At 37.4% G+C, this 23,088-nt stretch overlaps 1 protein-coding gene and 2 pseudogenes across 3 annotated transcripts; 1 reads left to right on the top strand and 2 right to left on the bottom strand.

Moving 5' to 3' along the window:
* The first annotated feature begins 3,899 nt into the window (after positions 1-3,899).
* LOC104592018 (uncharacterized) lies at positions 3,900-6,240 on the top strand (annotated as a pseudogene). Its single transcript, XR_016085993.1, has 3 exons — positions 3,900-5,390; positions 5,470-5,655; positions 5,778-6,240. The product of XR_016085993.1 is annotated as an uncharacterized LOC104592018 (transcript).
* A 1,265-nt stretch (positions 6,241-7,505) lies between these two features.
* LOC104591906 (putative protein S-acyltransferase 7) lies at positions 7,506-13,205 on the bottom strand. Of its 2 annotated transcripts, none has more exons than XM_019196790.2 (6): positions 13,065-13,205; positions 12,423-12,618; positions 11,006-11,188; positions 9,899-10,189; positions 8,804-9,037; positions 7,506-8,722 (listed from the first exon to the last, which is right to left on the bottom strand). In XM_019196790.2, the coding sequence occupies exons 2-6, from the start codon at positions 12,537-12,539 to the stop codon at positions 8,336-8,338; spliced, it is 1,212 nt and encodes a 403-aa protein (XP_019052335.1). In that variant the 5' UTR covers positions 12,540-12,618; positions 13,065-13,205; the 3' UTR covers positions 7,506-8,335. The 2 variants fall into 2 exon arrangements, with proteins under 2 accessions (XP_019052335.1, XP_010249348.1); XM_010251046.2 differs by having other exon boundaries at positions 12,423-12,615; positions 13,065-13,204.
* A 2,879-nt stretch (positions 13,206-16,084) lies between these two features.
* Positions 16,085-16,966, bottom strand: LOC109114355 (3-ketoacyl-CoA synthase 4 pseudogene; annotated as a pseudogene).
* Positions 16,967-23,088: the final 6,122 nt, after the last annotated feature.

The raw sequence follows: 23,088 nt of genomic DNA, 5'->3' as shown, positions 1-23,088 counted from the left end.
TCGCAAAACAGAGTATAGGGGGTCTTTGTTACAGACCCCATAATACAGGGGGGTCTTTATAATTTTTCCTTTATTTTTTAATCCTCAAATTACCCTTTTTTATGTATTTAAACCGCAAGAAAAACATCTCCAACCAAATCACCATGGATACCGGTAACCACCCGTTCACAAAAGAGTCTGGAGAGGATAAGACATCGGATCCAAGTAATGACTCTGCACTGATGTTGCACTGATGCCCTTGATGACATCAGAAATAATCGTGTGCTCTTTCTTCAATTTCTGCAACAGAAGAGTTAGAAGTAAATATTCCTGCTACCGATATTGGATTTCAATGACTGAATTTCTTTTATGTGACAAAGAAAAAAAAAAGAAAAAGGAAAGGCAAAGGTTGCTCGCTCCACACGCTTTGGATTTTCTATGCAGAGCAGAGAAGATCAAGTCGAAGAAGAAACTAATTCTGGTTTTATAACCGAGTTTGGATCATTAAAATCTTTTCGTGGTTTTCGTGAATTATAGCACTGAATGCTGATATTACTTTGGTGGTTTGTGGATTTTTCTAGCTGTAGCTCGTCCTGCAGAAGCAGATCAATCGGAGCTCCAAGTAACTTTACTGAAATTTTGCATTCTTATATTACGCCTCTGTGAGGTTACACAATCCTTTATTTTGCTGAAGATGGTGCTTCATTTTTTTAAATTTTCAGTTTTTTGAAGGTTTTATAAGAATTTAGATCACCTTCTGGCAGTAGATCAGTAGAAGGTTAGTGGATTTTGAGTGTTCTTTTAAGGTTCAACTAGGATTTGCATAATAGCATTAGCAAAAGGTATTGAAGCTTATTTTGGTGTTGACGACCGGTTGGAGCTTTTGAAGGAGTAGGAGTTGTCGAGGTTCAGAGGAGTTGGTAAGGCTTGCATTTTTTTCCCCTTCTTGTAAAGGGGTTTCAGATTAAGGAACTGAAGTTCTAATCCATTTATCTAATAAAGCTGTTGAGACAGTTTTTCAAATAAAGAAGGCGCGAGTACACAACTTTGGAGTTCTTGGTTTTCGTTGATTTGCTTTGTTTTTGTTCTATTTTCGAAGAGAAGGTAAATTGGAGTTGAGACAGTGCGAATGAGATCTTTGGTACTTTGATGAATTTGGGTATCATTGAATGTTTTGAACTGGTAGTGTGTTTGTTTAGAACTTATGATTGATGATCGAGGGAACAAACAACACTATGCTTTGATTCTAACACTAACATCCCCACCATTAATCCAGTTTGTTTTGAAAGCGTTATCTAGAGGCTTTAGGCTTGAAAATGACGATATCTTCCCCTTAATCTCCATAAGTGATTGACCTGGTGAGATATTGGGATTTGTTATTTGCAGATTTTAGAGCAACACTGTTGCTTGGCGAGATACTGAGAGTTGTTATTTGCAAAGGAACTCCATCACTGTTTTTTTCCTCAACAAGTTTCTCGATGATCAGCTGAAGTACCCGACTTTTTATCTAAAGATTGAGAAGTATTCAAGGCCGGCCAAAAGCCCTCGGATAAGTAATGTTTTGTCCACATTTCGATGCTTCTGAACACATCAGCTACCCGGTCTTTAGTCGGAAAGGCGCGAGAGTTACCTTGACTTGGAGGCAAGATCAAAAGTATTTATGGGTCAGTTAGGTTTTAAGAGAAAATGGCAAGAAAAAAAGAAAATAGATAAAATTTAATAAGGTATTTTGGTAATTTAACGTCTTCCGTCATTTTACTTAACGACCAAAGGGGCATTTGTCACAATATAAAAGTTTAGGGGGTCTTTGTCATAAATTAAAGTATAGGAGGGCCTTTGTCAAAAATTAAGCATTTAGGCATGTGTGCTTTCCCCTTTTTTTTCATTCTTAATATTTTTTATTATGATTTTTTACTATATGAGTTTATGAATTATGACGAATCGCTATTGTTGATCTCTCTCTTAATTTGATTTGAATTTTAGGTAAATTACAAATACGTCCTATAGGTATATAGTGTTCACTCAGTCCCCTAGAGTACAGTAAACACCGCATTGATATCACATGGACACTCGCGATTAGTCTACAGGTAACCCTCTCTTTGTGATGAATCCACGGTGCATCGCAGGCCTACGATGAACTTACGACGCGCATCGCAAGACTGCGAAAAACTTGTGGTTCATCGCACGGTCGCAATGAGCCCATTCTTAGCTCGAGCCAATGCAAACCCAAGTTGAACCTTCAATGAGGTTCACACACACTTGGCCCTGCGATAAACCCTCAATTGCTACAGAACCCCCGTTTGCTGGGAACCGCATCCAGGTGCCACCTGTGCGCGTAACAAAGAAGGGACGAACGTGACAAGGCGCCACGTAGGTCTAATGAGACGTCGTCTACCAGACAGTGACATTACTAGCACTACGTCAGTTAAACAAGATGCACAAAAGGCAGTAGCACACATGAGTTCTAAGGATCCCCGAGTGAAAGGAAAGCCGATCCTCAGATAGATCCCCATAGGGACACGTGGCAAAACCCCAATAGTGCCCTTAACAACTAACAATGGATCCAATATTCACTTTCCAAGTAGGAAACGAACACATCTAGCTCCTTCCTTTCAGAATCTCGAGATCTTCCCCATAAATAAAGACACTCCTCGTAACGAAACTCAATCACCCAATCATCGATTGACCCTATCCTTGGATTCCCTGCTTAGTCGTCTCCTTACCCTCTCCATCTCAGCCACCCGGTTGGTTCCTCATCCCCGGTCTTCCTTTGTCCTTCAAGGAAACCGTCACCCCCACCCTAACTACCACATTACTTACACGTCCCATGTAGTATGGGGTTAAAACTACCCTCTTAACTTTTATTTGCAAAATTGAAACAAAGGCCCCATGAGCTTTCACTTTGCAACAAATACCCGGCCCCTAGAGTTTCATAAGTTTACTTTGAAAAAAAAAATCTTTTTCAGCTGTTTAGAGTTTTTTAAATCTCCAAACTATGCTTTCTAATATAATATTTTAAGTCCTCTTGATTCCTCTAATAGGTCCTTGCAGATTTCTAGCTAGATTTAATATTCAAATGAAATGGTAGAGATATCTTTCTGGTGCATAAAAATTTAAGGTTTTATTTGTTTTTTTTAATTTATTGGATAAAGGAGTTATATTTTAAGATAAAGAGAGACATTCATTTGAAGTTCAAGTGGATTGTTTTTGCTAAACTTTTTGAATTATGATGAACTCAAAGAAACTTGTTTTTCTATGTCATTGAAATTATTCTTGTTATTTTAATTGATTTTGTTTAGAGAAAATTGAGCTATTTTTGGGTCAATTAGAGTTTAAGTGAAAACTGGTGGGAAAGAAAACAAGTAAAGTTTAGATGGTCATCTTGATAATTTAATGTGTCTCATCAATTGACTTAACGGCGAAGGGGTGTTTGCTGCAAAGCGAAAGTTAGGGGATTTGTGTCACAGTAAAAGTTTGGGGGATTTGTGTCTAACTCCATAGTACAGGGGTGTTTGTTTACCCTTCATCTTTAAAACCCCAAGTTCCCAACTTTGTTTTTCTATTGTCGAGTTTTTTCTCTAGGTCAGTGGACCATACTGTCAATCCACGCATGCAATAGAACCCAAGAAAGAAGGAGAGAGATGGGAGCCGATCTTTGGGGTGTTTGCATTTAAACGAGGAGGATGATGAACAGTGTGTTTGGATTAATAGTCTAATCAAATGTCCTTTGTAAAGTCATAAACAAGTTATTGTATTGACAGTAACAATATTAATTGTTATATATATATATATATATATATATATATATATATATTTGTTATGAACTCATGATTCTATAGGCATGCTCTCATTTACCTTTTCTCTTGTTTATTCCGGCAGGCAATTTAATTCGTTAATTGGTCTTTTCTTTTTGAGTTTAATAAATTTTTAATTTGGGTAAAGAAAAGTGTATGGTTGTGTGTGATTTGTATATTGAATTTGTGAACCTTTTATCATTTTATTTTCTTTTTGCAGGCAAAGTTTCATTCAACACAAACGAGACACAAAAACTGAAAGAGCCTCACTTTTACATTAGCAATTAGAACATGGAAGGCTCTATAACTAGTTTTTCCATGCAGATCCAAGCTCTGTTAGCTAAAATATGAACTCCTTCTACGATTGGTCGTTTTACAAACAGATTACTAAACAATAAGATGGCTGTTCTGGCTTCTCCGATGATGCTTCTGTGGCTCCAGCCTGTTGCTGTTTGGTTGTGCCTCAAAAAAGTCGCCACTTGTAGATGAATCTGTGAATAACATCGCCGTTTAGATCTTCATTCATTGAGGCTGTTTCAGGCCTCTGAGGGCAGCCCAGCATTCTGCATCAGTTGGGGGAGTTTCTCTGCAAGGTTCTCCTGCTGCAAATAAACATTCATCTTGAGTGGTTAAAATAAAGATACCTGTTACATAGTGTAGATTCTTCAAACAAATACCCAACTATGGCTGAAAATGAATCAAAATGAGATCGAATAGGATATAGATAGATCCAAGTTTGCAATTGAATATTGAATAGTATTAGTAAATCAAACTAAAAATTATCAAAATGTTACATATTATTAACAAAATTAATTAAAAATGACTTTCATATTGTATTTGGGGGAAAATAAAAGGAGTTATAACAGATAAGTATAACTTTAGGGTCCTAATATCAATAAATAAAAGTGATACTTTAAAAAAAATCAAAAATTTTAACTTTTCAAAAATTAATTAAAAAATAATATCAATTAAGAGTAGAACTACTGTTCATCTTCTCCCTCTTGCGATTTATTCACCAGTGCCGCCGCCTCCGGCAAATCACCCTGTTTGTATCCTTCAATTCTCTATCTCTCTCTCTAATTTTTGGGGTCCTAGTTAGCTAGCTTCAGAGTTGGGCAGAGTGAAGATCTGAAAAGAAAATGCACGCCAAGACAGAGGTGACGAGTCTCGCCCCATCCTCTCCGACGAGATCACCTCGGAGGCCCGTCTACTACGTGCAGAGCCCATCACGAGACCCCCACGATGGCGAGAAGACAACATCTTTCCATTCGACACCGGTACTCAGCCCCATGGGCTCACCCCCCACTCACACTCCTCCGTCGGTCGCCATTCCCGTGAGTCCTCTAGCAGCCGGTTCTCCGGATCCCTCAGGGCTCACGTAAGATCACGCCCAACGACAGATCTCGAGGGGGTCCCCACCGCAAGGGACAGAAGCCATGGAAGGAATGCACCGTGATTGAAGAGGAGGGGCTTCTGGAAGATGAGACAGCCGAAAGGAGTCTACCTCGTCGCTGTTATTACATCGCTTTCGTTCTTGGCTTCATCTTACTTTTCTCTCTCTTTTCCTTAATCTTGTGGGGGTCTAGTCGACCTCAGAAGCCTACAATCACCATGAAGGTATAATTGAATTTTTGTTTGTTAGTCAAAAACCCATCTCTCCCTTTTCTCTTCTCTGAAACGAATTTTTAATTTGCAGAGCATTACTTTTGAGCAAATCGTGCTTCAATCAGGTACAGATGCTACCGGAGTGGCGACCGACATGGTCTCCCTCAATTCCACTGTAAAGCTAGTTTTTCGTAACACTGCTACGTTTTTCGGAGTACATGTAACATCAACACCTGTTGATCTCTCCTACTCTCAACTAAGTGTGGCCAGTGGCACCGTAAGCAACAAAACCCATCACATGTTACGTTTCTCTGAGAAAATAAAGATGATTCAATCAAATTCCTTCTCTGTGGTGGTTTTAACCTTTTATTTCCTTCCCTCCTTGGGATGGCATTGCAGATAAAGTTCTATCAGTCGAGGAAGAGCCAAAGAACGATGACGGTAGTAGTGATGGGGAATAAAATCCCTCTGTAAGGAAGTGGGGAGGGTTTGAGCAGTTCGACAGGCACCTTAACGGTGCCGGTGCCTCTGAAACTGAGTTTCATGGTTCAATCGAGGGCATACATCCTGGGAAAACTGGTCAAACCAAAAGACAATCGAGTGCTCCGTGGTTCTTGATCCTAAGAAGCTCAACGTCCCCATTTCTCTGAAGAATTCGTGCTAAGTAAAATCTTATTCATGGCCGGAGGCGGTGGCGAACGGCAGCACACACTGGTGAATAGATTGAAGAGGGAGAAGATGAACAGTAATTCTATCCTTAATTGATATTATTTTTAAAAAGTTAACTTTTTTTGAAAACTTGGCCCCTAAAGTTTTCTTTATCTGTTATAACCCCAAAATAAAATCAATCTTAATTTCCTCCAATCCAAGGATAAATTAATTTGGAGGCTTAACTATAATAAAAAATTCTCAATTAAGTTGGCCTATAAATTGAAATGTAGCTTGTGCCTTCATGAAGATGTGAGCTCAAAGTGGATTTCGACTGTTCGGAATGTAAAATGTTCCCAAAACTAAAAGTTTTTCTTTATCTCTTCTAAATAAAAGACTCCCAACAAAAATGCTCTTTCAAAATAGAGGGATTAATGTGGATGGAAAATGCAATTTTTTGTGAAAAAAACAAGGACGTGAAGCATATTTTTAAAAATTGTATAGTAGCCAAACAAATTTGAGGTGCAATCAAGCCCGTTTTAGAGGGACCTACTGGCTTAAACTCTTCTCTTGAGGAGTGGTGGCTGAATACAGGCAAGAAGAATTTGAATGAAAAAAAAAAAACAATGAGAGCAAAAAGTTTGCAATCTTATTATTGAGTATTTGGAAAAATAGAAATAAAAAAATTTTTTAATGATATGTCAAACCCCTATTCAAGTGGTAATTGATAGAACTCTCTCATCCTACTCAAAATTCTTTAAAACCAGTATGAAGCTTGTTGGGGTTGATTCCCAAAAGTTGTGGAAGTACGTAGTGTAGAAATCACTAGAATTTGATAAACTTGGATGCATCCCAATTAAACAATGGGATGTGCTCGGTTCAGCCATAGCAAGAAATTTTATAAGAGAGGTGATAGATTACAAGGCCTACCACTTAGGCTCTTCAACCATTAACTTGGCAGAAGCATGGGCCATTTGGGAGGCCCATAATTTGGAATTTACGAAACATTGTAGAGGAGTGTCTGGAATAGAGGAACCGCACTAATGAAGAGTTCATCTACAATCATGTGTATTGGGAAGCCAATCAAGTTGCAGACTAGCTCACCGATCAAGTTTTTTCTTCTCAATAGGGTATAATTTGTAGAGGAATGTCTGGAATAGAAGAACCGTGCTAATGAAGAATTCATCTACAATCATGTGTATCGGGAAGCCAATCAAATTGCAGAGTGGCTCACCAATCAAGATTTTTCTTCTCAACAGGGTACAATTTTTGTTTCAACCTTTATGATCTTTGCAATTTAGCTTTTATTTGTTTTTCTGATTTATTGGGACATACTACCCCGTCTTGTGGAGAGAGAGAGAGAGATTCAGTTCAAACTAAAAAATGCACGCAAGGTGACCATTGCCGTTTAGAATTGAAATGTCAAATAGACATTTTTCGGATAAAAACAACAATTTGTATTATTCAACCCAAAACAGGTAAAAACAACAATCTGTATTATTCAACCCAAAACGTTTCTGATTCACGTTATATTATACACCAATTTCTGTTGATCAATCTCAAATGTTTCATGAAGAAACGACAATGATAACAAAAACAAGTAAACAACCCTAATTTTCAGTTGAGATCAATAAGTAATACTGATAGTGATAGAGCTCCACCATTATTCAAAGCTTTGGCAGTTCCAAACCCTCAAATTCTCAATAATTAAGAATAAAGAAAAAGCCTTCCACCATCATTCAAAACTTTGGCATTTCCTCATCATCAAGATCCAGATGAAACCCGAGATCTAATTCCTGCAGAAGTAGCTAGCTCTTATGTCAAGCAAAATCAAACACATCAAAACACAAATTTCCCGCCTTTTTAACTAAAGGCAGTCTTAGTGTACAACACATTTCCCCCTTAACCAACCACAGAAAAAGCTTCTCAACAAAACCAACTCTTTGCTTCCTTTGCTACAGGGGAAATAGGAACAGAAATCTTTTCATGGCAGCTCCAAATATCCCTGGTTCAAGTTTTCAGCTTATACACCAAGTTCCACCATCTATATTAGTGATTCTTTTCTGCCAGCGTTAGTGACAATGGAACAACTCCATCCCCACTTTTATCCCCTCAAGTTTGGGATCTAGATTCTCATCTCAATGGCTCCCACAAATATTCTCTCTATTTGTTGAGCCATCTACAATTCCAAATTCTGTAGCAGATGCATGTTTATCAGATGTAACCGCCCAGTTACCTTCTGATCCCAGCAGTTTGTGTGTCATGGTTGGATTCCAGACCTCTCTAATCCAGAAACACTCTCAGTTTGACTATACAGCCAGTACATGTATAACAGGTGTCTCCAAGTCACCTTTTTTATCCCGGTTTGTATGCCTTGCCTGAGTTAGGCACCTCTCTGATCCAGAAACACTCTCAATTTGACCCTGTAAATCTTCAAACTCGTTTCCCACAACAGGTTGTCTTTTACCACCCGTCTCAATGTCAAAGCTTGTTTGGGGCATCTCTGGGCTCATTGGATGGTCTAATGATAATGAACTGGTGAGAGCAGCAGATGAGTCCTCCTTTACCCTTGCTCTAAAGTTGTTTTTAGAACTTGGAATCTTAGAGAAGAAGATTTCCCCAATATTGCGAGCCCATCCAAGGTTATAAGGATTCTTCTTTCCCTCACTCCGATATCGGAAATTCTCATACGTTGTCTGCATAAACAATTTAAAGACATGAAAGTGGAAACTAACGGATTATGAATGGTGCTAAAAGAGATATGTAAATAAGGAAACCTGATTGGTGCAAATTAGGTATATATGAAATGCTGTTAGCCCTCCAACAAACCAAGCAGCTAAAAATGTGTATAATACGAGCATCCCTGAAACTGGAGATTTCAGAAGAGCTTCCCAGAGATTACACTGGCTTGCATCCATTATTTTCCTGATATTCACCAAACAGAATGCAAAAACATATAGGCACAGCATAGTGGTAGAAGACACGAACATGAAGAAGAATCTGTAATTCCTCTGCATACATACAAGAGCCAATATTATCAGCAAGACCTATTTTTCAGAGAACGGAGGCATCCAACAAAAGTAACAGCTGGCAGCACAAGAAAATAAAATCAACTTTTGAACTGAGTTGAAATTTCAAAGATGATTGATAGTATGAACATATGTCAGAATCAGTCCCACTATGGTTACCTAAAAAACTGATTACCAATCAATGGCTATTCATCCAAGTGGTAATCAACCAACAGATATACATCTATATTCACATGGATTTGGGATTGGTTAAAGTTTTTCAGGTACCCTACTTTTCCATCACCATAGAAATTGCCTAACCATAGACATGCTTTAAATGACAGAATAAATCAAATATGACTTGCAAGTTGCTACAAGGTGATCTTCTAGACTCTGAACAAGGATATACTGGGCTCCATAACCAAAAAGATTGACAAACAAAACAATGCATTGCAAAAAAAAAAGAGTTTCCTGTTTCTACAACCATCAATTAAACATATCTATCCAGAGGAATCATGGGATAGTAGCATTAGATTACACTTCTCATAACACCTGTTATTTACAGTACTGTGCACATGGTTATTGGACAAGCACATCTGATTCCATTGTATAATCTATCAAGTAAAACCCCAGATTTTGCATACAACATACATTTCCAATAAACATGTTCAGCATAGATATATGCTCTCTGGTATCGTTAATAACTGCATGAAGCAGCAATAATGATGACCATGATCAGTTTGGAGGCTAAAGGCTGATTATGATCCTTTCTAAGCAACTTTTGCCAAATAAAAAAAAAAGAGAAAAAAAAACAGGTTAAAACTCAAAATTCAAGGCAATATGAAGTCAGGAACTGGATCATACCTTTCCAATACACTGCCCAACCCAGGGGCAATGGTGATCAAATCGCTCAACACAGTTATTACAGATAGAGCAATGAGAACATCGGGGTGGGCGATATATCAAGCATGTATGGCAGTATTTGACCTTGACCACTACTCCATTGACAATCACATCTTTCATGGGTGGCAAATTGCCTTGACTTCCTGGACAGCCTGAAGAGGATGCGCTTTCATTTTCTGGCTCTGGAGGGTGAGAATTACGAGGAACAATGCCTGGATCCCTTCCAGATGTAAGAAAGAGAAGAACAATAACCTGCAACAGTTACAAGTTGACAGTGTCAATTAGCAAATTTACTGGTGAACATTGTCTGAGATATAATGGATGGCTGAACAAACAGAAGAGCAGTCCCACGTTTTTATCACTTCTTCCCTTGTTTACATGCTGTCTCCTCACCTTCTTTTTCTACATAGTTCCTTGTTTTTTAGGATTAACAAGGAACCAAAGAACCTCTTTTTAGAACATACAATGTCTTTCTGTACTTGGAAACCTCAAAAATGGCAAACACAAAAAACAACTATCGAAATATTAGGCCACCCTCTGGGTAGCTTGAAGACAAATATTTACATGAAATAAATGAATCTGAAATTCTGATCAAGTGCCTCCATTTGAATTATAAAAAGAAAAATAAGTTAAAACTAAGAAAAGGATTGATAAGACAGTCTGTGCCCATGCAACTTAAAACCATAGGCATGCAATATCCAGCATGCATCTTGATAATCAGCCTTGAGCCTGACTTCATATTGCCTTGAATTTTGAGTTTTAACCTGAAGGAAAGGAAGCACAAGTGCTCTTCCATCCTTAGTTACTTAGTGTCCCTTCACAATGCCTCAATTGACATTCTAAGGATGGAAGAACACTTGTGCTTCCTTTTCTTCAGGTTGCCCTCTAGTTACTTCTGAAGTTTACTTTCAGTCCTACACAAAGACAGACAATGTCCTACTAATTTCTGTTTATTCCCTAAAAATGTCCTCCCTCAACCATAAAAGTAAATTAATAAACATCAATTTATTACAATTTAATACATGAAGTATCAAAATGTGACATATGTGTCAAAAAGAAGAAACTCACATATGCTGTGAACACCACAGATACTGCTACTATGAGATTGCCAAGATGGTGAGGAAACTCATCAACCAGACTCGGAGAAACAAAAACAGCAAATAGAATCACTGGAGTTACAATTAGAAATATCGTAAATACCATTGACATCACATCTGGACCAAAAATAAGTCTGCCACCAAGAAAGAATCTCTGCAAAATGTTTAAAAAAGGTAAATCAGTTCCTGTTGACATAAAAGAGGATAGTGTCTTAAGAGATGGATATACAAAACTAATGAGTAAAATAATGCATGGAATTCATTAAATAATGAAACCATATATGCCAAAAATGGTTAAGAAACTGAGAATGGCACTGTGAGATAAAGCCTCCTTTAGTCATGTATTGGTGCTGCAGAAGATTGTGGAGGAGATGATAGTTTAACAATATAAACACTTTATATATATTTGGATTGGTCTATAAATTCCAAGCAAGATCGAATAGAACAATGGAGCTAGGAAACCATCCTCAGAAAAAGTCTTGATAATGACGTAAAGGCAATCTCTGTCCAATAAACTAGTCTCTTTCAAAGAAATTACTAGCTATAATGATTTAGAGTGGGTTAGGCGGAGCAGTATTATAACATAGATGTAATTGAAATTTTAAGTGATGGAATCATTAAATCAATACCATTAAAAAAAGAAGTTACCCAAATGCTCTTCCCACTAAATCATCATCTGTATAATAATTTTTCTCTATTTTTTTAAGAATTAATTGAAAAAAAGGGTAGAGAAGATCATGAGAGAATCTGCACTTAGGGGGACCAATGAGAATGAATACAACAATATTGTAAGTTCACCAATGGTGAAATTCCAAAAAGTTACAAAGTGGAGCCCGCTGTCTTTTTCCTGTTAAAGAAGATGGGTCAATATACACTGTTGCCAGTGATGAAACGGGATTCAGTCAGTGCAAGCCCCATTCGAACAGTCTTTATAGCCTTGTATTGGGAATATCTCCCTATGAAAAAAGCACTGAAGTATGGAGATGTTCCCAATGCAAGGCTGGGAAGGCTGTTTGAAAAGTGTTTGAACGGAGTTTGCACTGACTGAAGCCGATCTCGCCAGTGACGTCGTCTAAATAGTTGTCTGATAACTCTTAACCATCGTCATCCACCTAATTCCAACTGGGTTCCTCGATATGATTTTTTTTTTTTTTTCAGAAGATTAGAAAACACAAAAACCCAATCTCATATTTTACTACAGAAAGAATTAGAATACAAGAACTGTCGAAAATTTTCTCCTGAAATCACTCTCCCAGCGATGATAAAGCCGAGGGAGAGAGAGAGAGAGAGAGGGAGAGAGAGAGAGAGAGATTACAGGAGTTGATAGACTCGCTTCAAATTTTCCAGTAAAATATAGAAATAGAAAAAGAAAACCATAGGAAGCTTACATTTCTTCCTTTCCAGACTTGATAGACTCGCTTTGATTGGCTGATACTACCAATAATCCGCCGATTCGAATATGAGAGTTGAGGTGGTGGAGGACTTGTAAATAACTTTCCCTCCATTTTAACAAAATCTTGGCCCCGGAAACTCCAATTTTCAGTACGTGCAGTGCATGACAACACCACTGAAAACCGCGACCTACTGGATGATAAGAGGAAAGGTCCCAATCAATATGAAACAAATTTCAAGCAGAATCCAAAGCAAAAAAGCATTTTTATTAAATTCCTTGATGATCGAGAAATCTTTCTTTCTGCCGCGAATCTAACGAAAAACTAATGTTTAGAGGGGGAACAAAAGAAACAGAAAAAGGCCAAATGCAGACAATCCAAAGAGGAGATAAAAGTCTTTCCACAATAATGTAGCAGAGTTGCCTCTAAAGACGAGATAAAGAGAAATCTACCTAAACTACTAAGCTAAACAACAAGATGTGCAGAGTAACTCGAGAGAGAATAATGGATAAAATGACTGTTCATGAAATATTCCAGCGGAGGAAAAAAGAATATTTAACAAGAATATACAATAATGCAGAAAGGGAATGCTTAGAAATAATCAGGAAAAATAGTGGAGAAGATTTTAAAATAACTTACCTTTTAAGGTGGGGAAAGAAGACAAAAACCAAGCTTTCACCGATACATGATAAGATGATCAGTAATGGAAACTGAAAGGCATAGAACCCAGAGTTTCCACAGAGAAGAACTTGGTTTCAGCTCCTAGCCCAATCTGTGAGAGGCCAGCGGAGGCGATTACAGGAGTTGCTCTGATGATTTTTCGCCAAGAATATCGGATCGCCGATTTTGACGGATGCGTGGCAACTTTAAGCAACCGGGAAGAGAGCACAGTCTTGCTGGAGGACCGAGAATTACTGCTAAACGGTCAGCAGACTCAGCACAGAGAATGAAAAACTAAAATAGATTAATTAACATAAGATAATAAAAATAAAATAAAGGAAATTGCCTAAAACACACCATGAATATCATGACTTTGCAGCATTTCTCTAAACTCACCGTAACTTTTCAGAACGTCTCACCGTAAATTTTTGGGAAATTTTTCGATGAGTATGCCAAGTGACACTTTGGTCTTCAGTAGTACAAAGCTTAAATACGTATAAAATAATACAAATATAAGATTTTGCTAAGACTGTTCGTAACAAAACCCAAATCGACCAAACCGACCAATTCGGTCCTATTCAATATGAATTTGTCGGTTTTTCTTTAGGATCGGTTGGTTTCAAGTTAAAAAAAAATTATAAACTGATGGTTGGGTTTAGTTTCGGTTTTCATGTGTAAAAATCGAAACTGAACTGACATAAACAGACTTAGATATATATTATATATATATATAATATATTTCAGATATTATATATATATATATATATATTTCAGTTTTATTTCATAAATATACATATTATATATAAAATATCAGTTTTAATCCATCAAATCATTTTTAATTTCCAGGGATTCAGCCTTTGCTTAGACTTGAATCCTTTATCGTTCACACCAAGAGAATCATTCACAAAACCAACCCAAACCGACCCAAGTTCAGACCCAACCCGACCCGTGAACAGCTCTAGATTTTACATGAAATCTTTGAAGTTATGATATGGAAAGAATCCTTTGCTTTCTTAGTATTGGGTCGGTTCCGGTTTCATTTCTAGGCAAACCGACTAGGTCGGATCGGTTGGAAAAATGCCAGTAAACCGACCCAACCCAACCCATGAATAGCCCTAGATTTTGCATTCTACCTATTTTCATTTTGTACTCCTTCCAAACTCAGCCTTAAGTGATATTTGAAAAAGAAACAAATTCTCTTTAGGTGTTATTTAATTTTATTTGGGAAAATCTATGATAAAGAAAATATATGATATGGACTTCTTTGGAAAAATCTATGATGCAGAAAAGATATGATATGGAAAGAATTTTGACCAATCAAAACCCACCTATGAATTTTGATAAATAACACCTTATTTGTTTCAACGTTTGTGATTTCAGTTTATTGGTCAGTTATTTTTCCTATATCATATTTTTTCGATACCATAGTCAAACCCTTTTTTCTTTATCAACCATCTAAATGTTGACAAAAAATTAATAGTCCCAAATTTTTGTTTTTTTCATTCAATAAAGTTGGGGTTATGTTTGAATGGGCATTCAAGAAAATTGTTTTTTTTTTTCATTCAAGGATTTGGGATTATTAATTTTTTTGTCAATGTTTGGATAGTTGATTAAGAAAATTATGTCTTTTTAAAATGCCACTTAACAGCTAGTTAATGGCATGTATTAGATTGTCACATTTTGAAAGTTCAAATAATGAATTGTTGCATTTTAAAGTTCAGGGACCAAAATGACACTAGACTCAAAGTATAGATACTAATTTGAAATTTTCCCTAAATTTTTCAAAACATCTAGTAAACTCATGTCAATGACATTTTATTTTATAAAACTCACCCTCCTTTAGAATAGGTTAGTGTTTATTGACAAAGAGTTGTCCATATCAGTAAAAATATAATTTTTATGACCAAACTGCCCCTGAATGGCATCTTAGTCACATTAAACATATTTTTATGTCAGCTAAGTTTTTATTCAATACACCTTTTTCTCTAATTGACATATAGAAATGGACATTGGGTCTTACAAAGCCACCCTCCTCTTCTTGACCATAGATCTTTTCTTGATCCGGTTCTTGTGGCATTTGAAATTAAAAAGGTATATATAAAAAATAAAATGAGTTTGATTTGAACCAAAAGTGTTTTTTTTTTAATTATTTGAAGCTATCTTTTTACTTAAATATGTAAAATGGATAGAAATTTTTGTAGACAGAAATATTTGAGATATTTTTTATTGTTTTTATCAAAGATTTGTTTTATTTTTCATTTACAACAGAATAAAGGGTACAATAGTAATCTACCAACATCTATTAGTCTATTTAACTTTAATTTACTGACATGAGATTCCCTGGACAATCTTTTTGTCACATCTATTTTTTGGTAAATTACAAAAAAGGCCCATGTGCCATTATGGTTACAAATAAGTTAGATCATATCCGATTTGAATTTGATCCGGTAAGAACAGAACTTGGATACCTCTCTTGATCTAACAAATCGGATCAGATTGGGAAAAAATCTGTTTAGTTAACGGATTGAATTCAGATATACCATGATCTGATCGGCCACAACCTGATCCGATTTGTTAGTTTTGAAATATTACATATTATTTATATATTCTATATTATAAAATATTATTATATTATATAAATAATATATTATTTATATTATATAATCAAGTTTTTAATTACAATTCCAATATAATATTATTATATTATATAAATAATATATTATTCGATAGGGTAAAATACAAAAACCTTCCCTGAAGTTTCTGACAATCATAAAAACCTCTCCTATAGTTTCATTTTAGTAAAAACCTCCCCTCTATTTTTGACAAAATTAATAAATACCTCCCTTCCGTTAATGACCAAGACGGAAAACGTTAAAGAGATGATATTTTTTTTCAAAATACCTATTTTACCCTTTATCGACACTGTTCATCTTCTTCCCTGTTCCAACCCAGAAGCAGAGGCAGTGGCGGCACCCCTCTAAATCTGATATCTTCCTCTCTCATCTTCTTCGGGATGATGATTTCTTGTTCCCAAAGTACCAGTTCTGGGTGATGTTCTCAGTGCTGACAACGACGACATAATTGTTGCGGTGAACCTAGAGAATGTCCTTGGCCAAGTCGATGGCGATCACTCCCGCACTACATCCCATTCTGCCCAAATTAAAGCTCCTAATGTTACCTCTTAGCTTGTACTTGTTGATAAACATGGCGGACAACAAAGGGGTCAAATTGAACAAGCTATAGTTCACGACTAGTATACCAATGTCCTTAGGCTTCATGGAGGTATTGGAGAAGAGGTTTTATAGAGTGCCAAACATGACCTGCTTGGCTTCCTCCCTAGTGTTAGCCATCGCTGGCCATGGAGGAATGTAGTGCATCGTGTCAGGGACATGCGTCTCCTCGCTGAGTCCGGAGCGCTCGAGGATCTTGCGTTGGAACTCGAGCGAAGACTCATCGAACTCCCTAGTGAGCCTTGAGTGTTCCATGAAATCCTTGAAGTTAACCCTCAGGTCTAAGGGAGGGAGGTAACAGGAAAAGTTCACTAGATACACGGGGCATGGTGGCGTCATGAAATAGACAGTAGCACCCAATACAAGCAGTGCAGAGCAAATGGCGACACTCACCAAATTATTCTCAAGCTGATGTGATAGTTCAAGGATATCCTCCGAGCTCAACTACGACACCTGAACCAGGGTCACAGCCATCACCGGAACAAGAGAGAAAGTGACCAAATATTTCATCAAGTAATAATACCCCAGCTTCACATATTTAACGTTCACGCTTTGTAAGAAATCAGGCAATCTCCGACTGTGTCAGGCCTAAATACCACTTCCTTCACCGGCACCACCATTTTCGACGGCTTGAGCTCCCACTCCTTCCATGGCGAATTGGTGACTGAGCCTAGTGGTTCTAATAAACTCTAATAATAGATATCTCTCTCTGTAAACTGCAGAGGATGAGGGATAGAAGGAATAGAAGGGTGTATATATAAAGATATTGGCGCCTTAATTAATTTATTAGAACAAAAAATATAAAATAAAACGAGAGGTCAGAGGTTAGAGGGGTGTTGCCGCTGCCTCTACTTCTAGGTTCGAATGGGGAAGAAGATGAATAGTATTTGAAAAAGGGTACAATAGGTATTTTGAAAAAAAATATCATCTCTTTAACGTTTTCAATCTTGATCATTGATGGAAGGGAGATATTTGTTAATTTTGTAAAAAATAGATGAAAAGTTTTTGCTAAAATGGAACTATAGGGGAGGTTTTTGTATTTTACCCTATTCGATAAGATAATTGAAATTGAATTCAGAGTCATACTCTTTGAAAATGAAGGGATTCTTATCCGATTTGAAATGATCGGATATATCCTTTACATTCGATCCATTTGCAGTTTTGCAGCCTTATGTAGGGTCGTTGACTATTACCCTACATACAATGCAAGTTCAGAGAATGACATAACGCTGCGTTTGAAAGCGATGTCAAACGTCATTGATGTAAAAGTTTATTTAGGTTCAGTTTTGTTGACATTTGGATTGAGTGCAAATTTAAATCGATGTAAAACTTGATTCTCAGTTTAGATTTATCTACGTTTAAATGGAATGGAGTTTTATATCGTAAATCGATGTAAAATCTCGTATAAAATAAAGTTTTATATCAATTATCGATATAATCATATAAATACTACATCAATAAAATCGATACAAAAACTCTATGATTTTCGAAGCTCAACGATTCATAACCTTTTACGGTTCGGTGTGAAATAAATACTTATCGCAACTCATCTATAAGTAACCTCATTTGTTTACTGTTGAGACCATTATTTCTGATTAGTTTACCACAATTATGTTACTTACGTATAGAGTCCACATAAAACCACCAAAAAGCAAAAAAAAAGTGGTTAATATCCTCCAGAACTCGAAGAGGAAAGGTGAAATCAAGAAATTGACTCAAAAAGAAGTAGGTTGTTACAGTTTTTTTTTGGGTAATTATGTGATACATATTTAAGACCCGCTTAAAGAGCTTCTCCCAACGCATCAGCTATGCATAATAAATTTAGTTCTTGCTTCCTCTTAACCAAATAATCTGCTGCCGACGTAAGGTTATGGCCCTCTTTTGTTTTGCCAAATAACGTGCTGCATAATTTCCTTCCCTAATTAAGCGTATGTTTATACTGTACTGTAAGTGCTTCTCTTTCATAAATCAAATAGCAATCCTTAATAAAATTCTTTCAGATTTCACGGCGGAGTAGCTTTCCCCTGTAGATAGACTTCCTATGATAAGTTTGGAGTGCATTTCCGATTCTTCCACTTTGTAGCTATCAGTCTATCACGTGAGCTTCTCGTGCAGCCCATGTTTGTTATAGTTTAAGTATCCAAGGATAATAACGAAGCTCTCACATCTAAACCCATCTGAACAGAGAATGCTAGCTACCAGAACCGGGCCAGTCAACGTCCCTTTTCACTTCCTCTTCTATCTTTCTTCTCCCTTCTCTTTCTCATCTTCGATTTTCTTTTCCCCCACCCCTCCCTTGTCTTCTGCAGCTATATCAATCAAACACCTCCAAAAATGGAGACAAAACAAAAGCAAGGGTTGAATCCCAACACCCCAACCAATTTGTTACATTACCAGCACTTGTTCTTCACCTTCAATCCCTCCGCTCTGGTTGCCGTTAAATTCAAACTTGCTGACGATGATTGTTGGGAATTGGGGTCATTGAAACTTGAAGCAGAAGTTCTAAAGCACGTCTAAAGACATTGTCTTTAGAATGTTATTTTCCCTCACTCAATTCCACTGAGTTTGTTGTTGGATTACAGGAAAGTCCATTTACAGGATACAACAGAACCTTAGGCGAGAGTCTGCAACCAGCAAAGTTGAAGAGTCTTCGAAGAAACCTTCTATAAGACAATAGCATATCAGATTGAGAAAAACAGGAGTGATTTCGAAAACTTGTGTGTACAATTATTTGATTCACACTCCTTACATAATTTCTGAAGAGTCGTAGTGCAGAGGAAGGTATTGGTTCAGAAAATGCTCCTTGAATATAGTCACGATTTCAAAAATTGTAACTATTAAAAGGTAGTTAACAAATAATGACTATTAACTTTGAATAGTGTCTCTTGATCACACCTAAACAAATTGTGGCCGTTGATAACACCAACGGTCAATCTCACACCAAAAGTCAAAGCCGCCCTTCGCAAGCCACGTGGTCTAAAGCGCCGCACACACGCATGTACGTGCATTGCGTGATAGCAAGCCTCTATAATCTCCTCTTTATATCTAAGGAGTGTAAATAAGCTCATATTTAAAAACCCAAAACAAGTCTTGTAATTTTCCAATGTCGGACAAATTAAAAACTAGTTTTAGTAAGAGAAAAAACTACTTTTCAAGACATGTGCAGGTGTATTTTCTATTTAATTGATCAATCAAACCCCATTGGATTTAATCTCTAATGAGATTAAAATCCAACAATGATGACGAAGCATAGGAACTCAAAATAAAACAATTAAATAATACCTAGAATTGGAAAATGAAAATAGAGAACCCCTTAAATAATACTTTTACAAAATTTTTGTTTAGGTTAGAGATCAAAATTGATAGCTCACTAAAATCTACCTTTTTCACAACTTTGTTCCTTGCCTTCTCCTTAATGTTGAATTAAATACTTGAAACATATCAAGATGATGAAAGGGGGCAATTGGATTCTTGTTTATTATCGGAGTTAGGGCTGTCGTGGTCGTTGTCACTCCTCGGGTTGCTAGAATAATGGATGATATTCTTTTGAGTTTTGACCAAAAAAATAAGTTGGGGATTGAATGGGTTGTGATGAGGGCAGATTTTTCCCTCCAATGACATTATGACACCTGGCAGCCTCTTGACAACTAAGTGCAGCCTCTTGACAACTAGGCAGCTCGCCACTAGGCAGCTCGCCACAGGCAGTTCGCCACAGGCAGCTCACCCTCATGTAGCCTGGCACCTCATAACAACTAGGTAACACCCGGGACCACTTTGACAACAACTTGCCTTTGCTAAGTTGATGATGTCCCACCAGGTGGCCTGGCATAGACGCGGCCTGGCCCTAGCACAAGCTGGCAGCCTGGCCCTGGCACGAGCTAGCAGCCTGGCCCTGGCGCGACCTAGCGGCCTAACATAGGTGCCAACCTGACAACCCCGAGGAGCTCACCACCGTACCCCGCATTTTACGGGATTGTGACTTGTAACGGCTATATTAGCTCACCCACTCCCCAAGTCAGGCAGAAATGGGCAACCTTACCAGTTGGTGGCTTTATCCCCACCTAACACAAAAGCAAGTCCCATCACAGTGGGAATCCAGGAACTGCTCCACCTAACCCACAAGGACTCCAGTATATAAAGACCTCACCCCCCAAAGGCAAAGGGAGGCGAGAAGAGGAGGGGTAATCTCTGCTCTCTAGCTCTCTCTCGTTCTCTAAGGTTATTTTTCAGCTCGCTACTAAGTACTGACTTAGCCATCGGAGTGACCTCACCGGGTAAACACCCCGGGTCCTCTGACACCTGGTTCCTTGCAGGCCTCTAAAAGAGCAACAAAGCTCATCAAGGTATCTCACCACCAGGCAGCTCATCAAGGTAGCTCACCTCCAAGTAGCTCATCAAGGTAGCTCGCCACCAAGCATCTCGCCACCAGGGAGCTTCACTTCAGCCCCTGAGTCACCAACCACATGGGAGCAGACGAGATGACGATGTACTTAGCCAAAAAATTGATACATCACCAAAAAATGATACGTGACTAGAAACGGTTACATCAAGTTGATGTGTACGTATTTGATAGTATACTACTTGGTTGTGTATGTAGCAATGAAAATCAAGTAGCTCGTAAGTCACATGTTTGGTAAAAAATACATAAGGTAAAAAATTGATTTGCATGAGCTGCAAAATCAATTTTCTAGTAAAGCTTTCTCAAGTAGCTTATTTGAAGAGGTTCAGTCAGTGCAACTCAAACAATTGAGAAGCTATGTAAGTAAAGGTGTAAATTGGGTCATGCTGGGTTGTGCTTTCCTCCCCTGGGATATTTCAAGTGATAGGCTTGGCACGGCCCATGGCTTGAGCCCATGTCGGGTTGTGTCGTGCCACGGACCTAGGTTGGGCGGGCTGTAGGTCGTGTTGTGAGCCTGGCCTGTGTCAAGCTGGGCTACCAATCGAGCATTAAGCCTGGGCCAAACTTTTTTTTTGTTTTTTTACATTTTTATTATTATTTTTTTTTTGCTAAGTAAGCACTAAAACTAAAATACTCCACTTTCCTTAATTCCTTTAAGCTTTGGGAACAAATTGGAAAAATAAAAAATCTTACGAAAAAATGAAAAAAATACTTAAATACTTAAAAAAATACAAATTGGACAACAAATTGGAAAAAATAGGAATTCTATTTCTTGAATTTGAACAATAGAATGATCAATGGATGAATGAAATATAGAAAATTGAATAAAATATAAAAAATATAATACAATTATAAATTGAAAATAAAAAATCACATTGTTGAAAATAACAACTAATTTAAATAAAATTGAAATTTTTACAATGATTTTAAAAATTGAAAAAAAAATACAATAATTGAAATATTGAGTATACAAAAAATATTGACTTCATCATTTTTCTTCAAGTTTCGCCTCCACCTACATCTTCATCTAATAATCTCTTTGATTTCCATCATCTACTTAAGGTGAAACATCAAGTGTAATGTCATGCTATCCTTTGTCTTGTAATCTATCCTCAGCATCCAACCAATCTTTAAGGTATATGCACATTTCCAGCACCCCAGTGCCTGCATTAAAACAAGACTCCAATGAAACTATACACTAGAGGGATTAGTAGATCACGTGCCATGGTGGCAAGGACTAGATATATTTTTTTCATTATAAAATCATTTATCACTTTACCTATATATCCTCTTAAACTAGTTGTTATATAGATGTTAGGGGTATTATTGTCATTTCATTTCCCCCAAAACCAAAATACATAAATACCCCCATATAGTTGTTAGGGGGTATTTCTGCAACCCCCCCCCCCCCCCAAAAAAAAAAAAAAAGTTGAAACTAGCCGTTGGGGAAGGGTCTCCAATAGCACAATAGTGTCGGACGTCCTGGTCTACAAGCCCAACACAACCCATACAATCGTGTTGTGCCATGGAATGGCCTGTGGACCATTAAGTCAGACTAGGCTATAGGCGGCACGACCCGATTTACACCTCTATATGTGAGATAACTCCACTGGAAAGTTATTCCAGCTTTCTAAATTTTTATCAAATTTATTGTGTTTTGAGTTTCTCAATTCATAGAATGCCAGAAGCAGATGCAGTAAAGACCTATCAAACTGGCACTATGTAATCTGACTCTTTGTATTTGTAGCATATGATATTTTATAATACAAGTACTTAGGCCCCATTCGCTTTTTTGGGAAGTTATTTATCCAAGTAAATTCACTTACCAGATAAGTGTTTCATAGGAAATACTTAATAGTACCCATGTTCTTTTATTTTTAGATAAATAAGACAATGACCATTTTGAATATAAAAGGCATTATTAAAAGGGGTAATTTTATCCATTCAAGTGTTAGCAACTTTCCTTTCATGTGAGAAAATTACCCACCACATAAATATGAAAAAATGAACATGGATATCCCCACCGAACAGCCCAGACTGTGTTTATTTTTGTTTTACTCAATCCCTGACTTATCCCCTTCCCCCCCCCCCCCCCCCCATTATGGACGCCCACCAATTGTCCATAATTCCTCCTAGGTTCGTTCGGTTCGCAGCTGGAATTGGAATGGCCTATTCCTATAGCTTGTTTGGTTCAAAAATGAATGAAAATGAGAATTGGAATCAACAAGAATGGGATTTCATTCTCAAGGGAGGGGCAGGGAATGACCATTCCCTCAAATGGGAAAATGCAATTCCAGCAGAAATGGGAATGGGATTCCAATTCTGCCCAACCAAACAATTGGAATCAGAATAGCCCATTCCGGTCCCAATTCCA

The sequence above is a fragment of the Nelumbo nucifera genome, chromosome 4, assembly GCF_055504915.1.
Source record: "Nelumbo nucifera cultivar China Antique chromosome 4, China Antique-T2T, whole genome shotgun sequence".
Lineage (NCBI taxonomy): Eukaryota > Viridiplantae > Streptophyta > Magnoliopsida > Proteales > Nelumbonaceae > Nelumbo > Nelumbo nucifera.
Note: the sequence above shows the minus strand (reverse complement) of the source record. Positions and strands in the feature narration are given on the sequence as shown.

Bases quoted from the DNA above. Each gene is read 5' to 3' on its own strand.
- LOC104591906 (XM_019196790.2), bottom strand. From the start codon at position 12,539: ATGGAGGGAAAGTTATTTACAAGTCCTCCACCACCTCAACTCTCATAT. The intron at 11,189-12,422 runs GTAAGCTTCCTA...AACATTTTGCAG, and splicing joins AAGTCTGGAAAGGAAGAAAT to AGATTCTTTCTTGGTGGCAG. The intron at 9,038-9,898 runs GTATGATCCAGT...GTATGTATGCAG, and splicing joins TTGGGCAGTGTATTGGAAAG to AGGAATTACAGATTCTTCTT.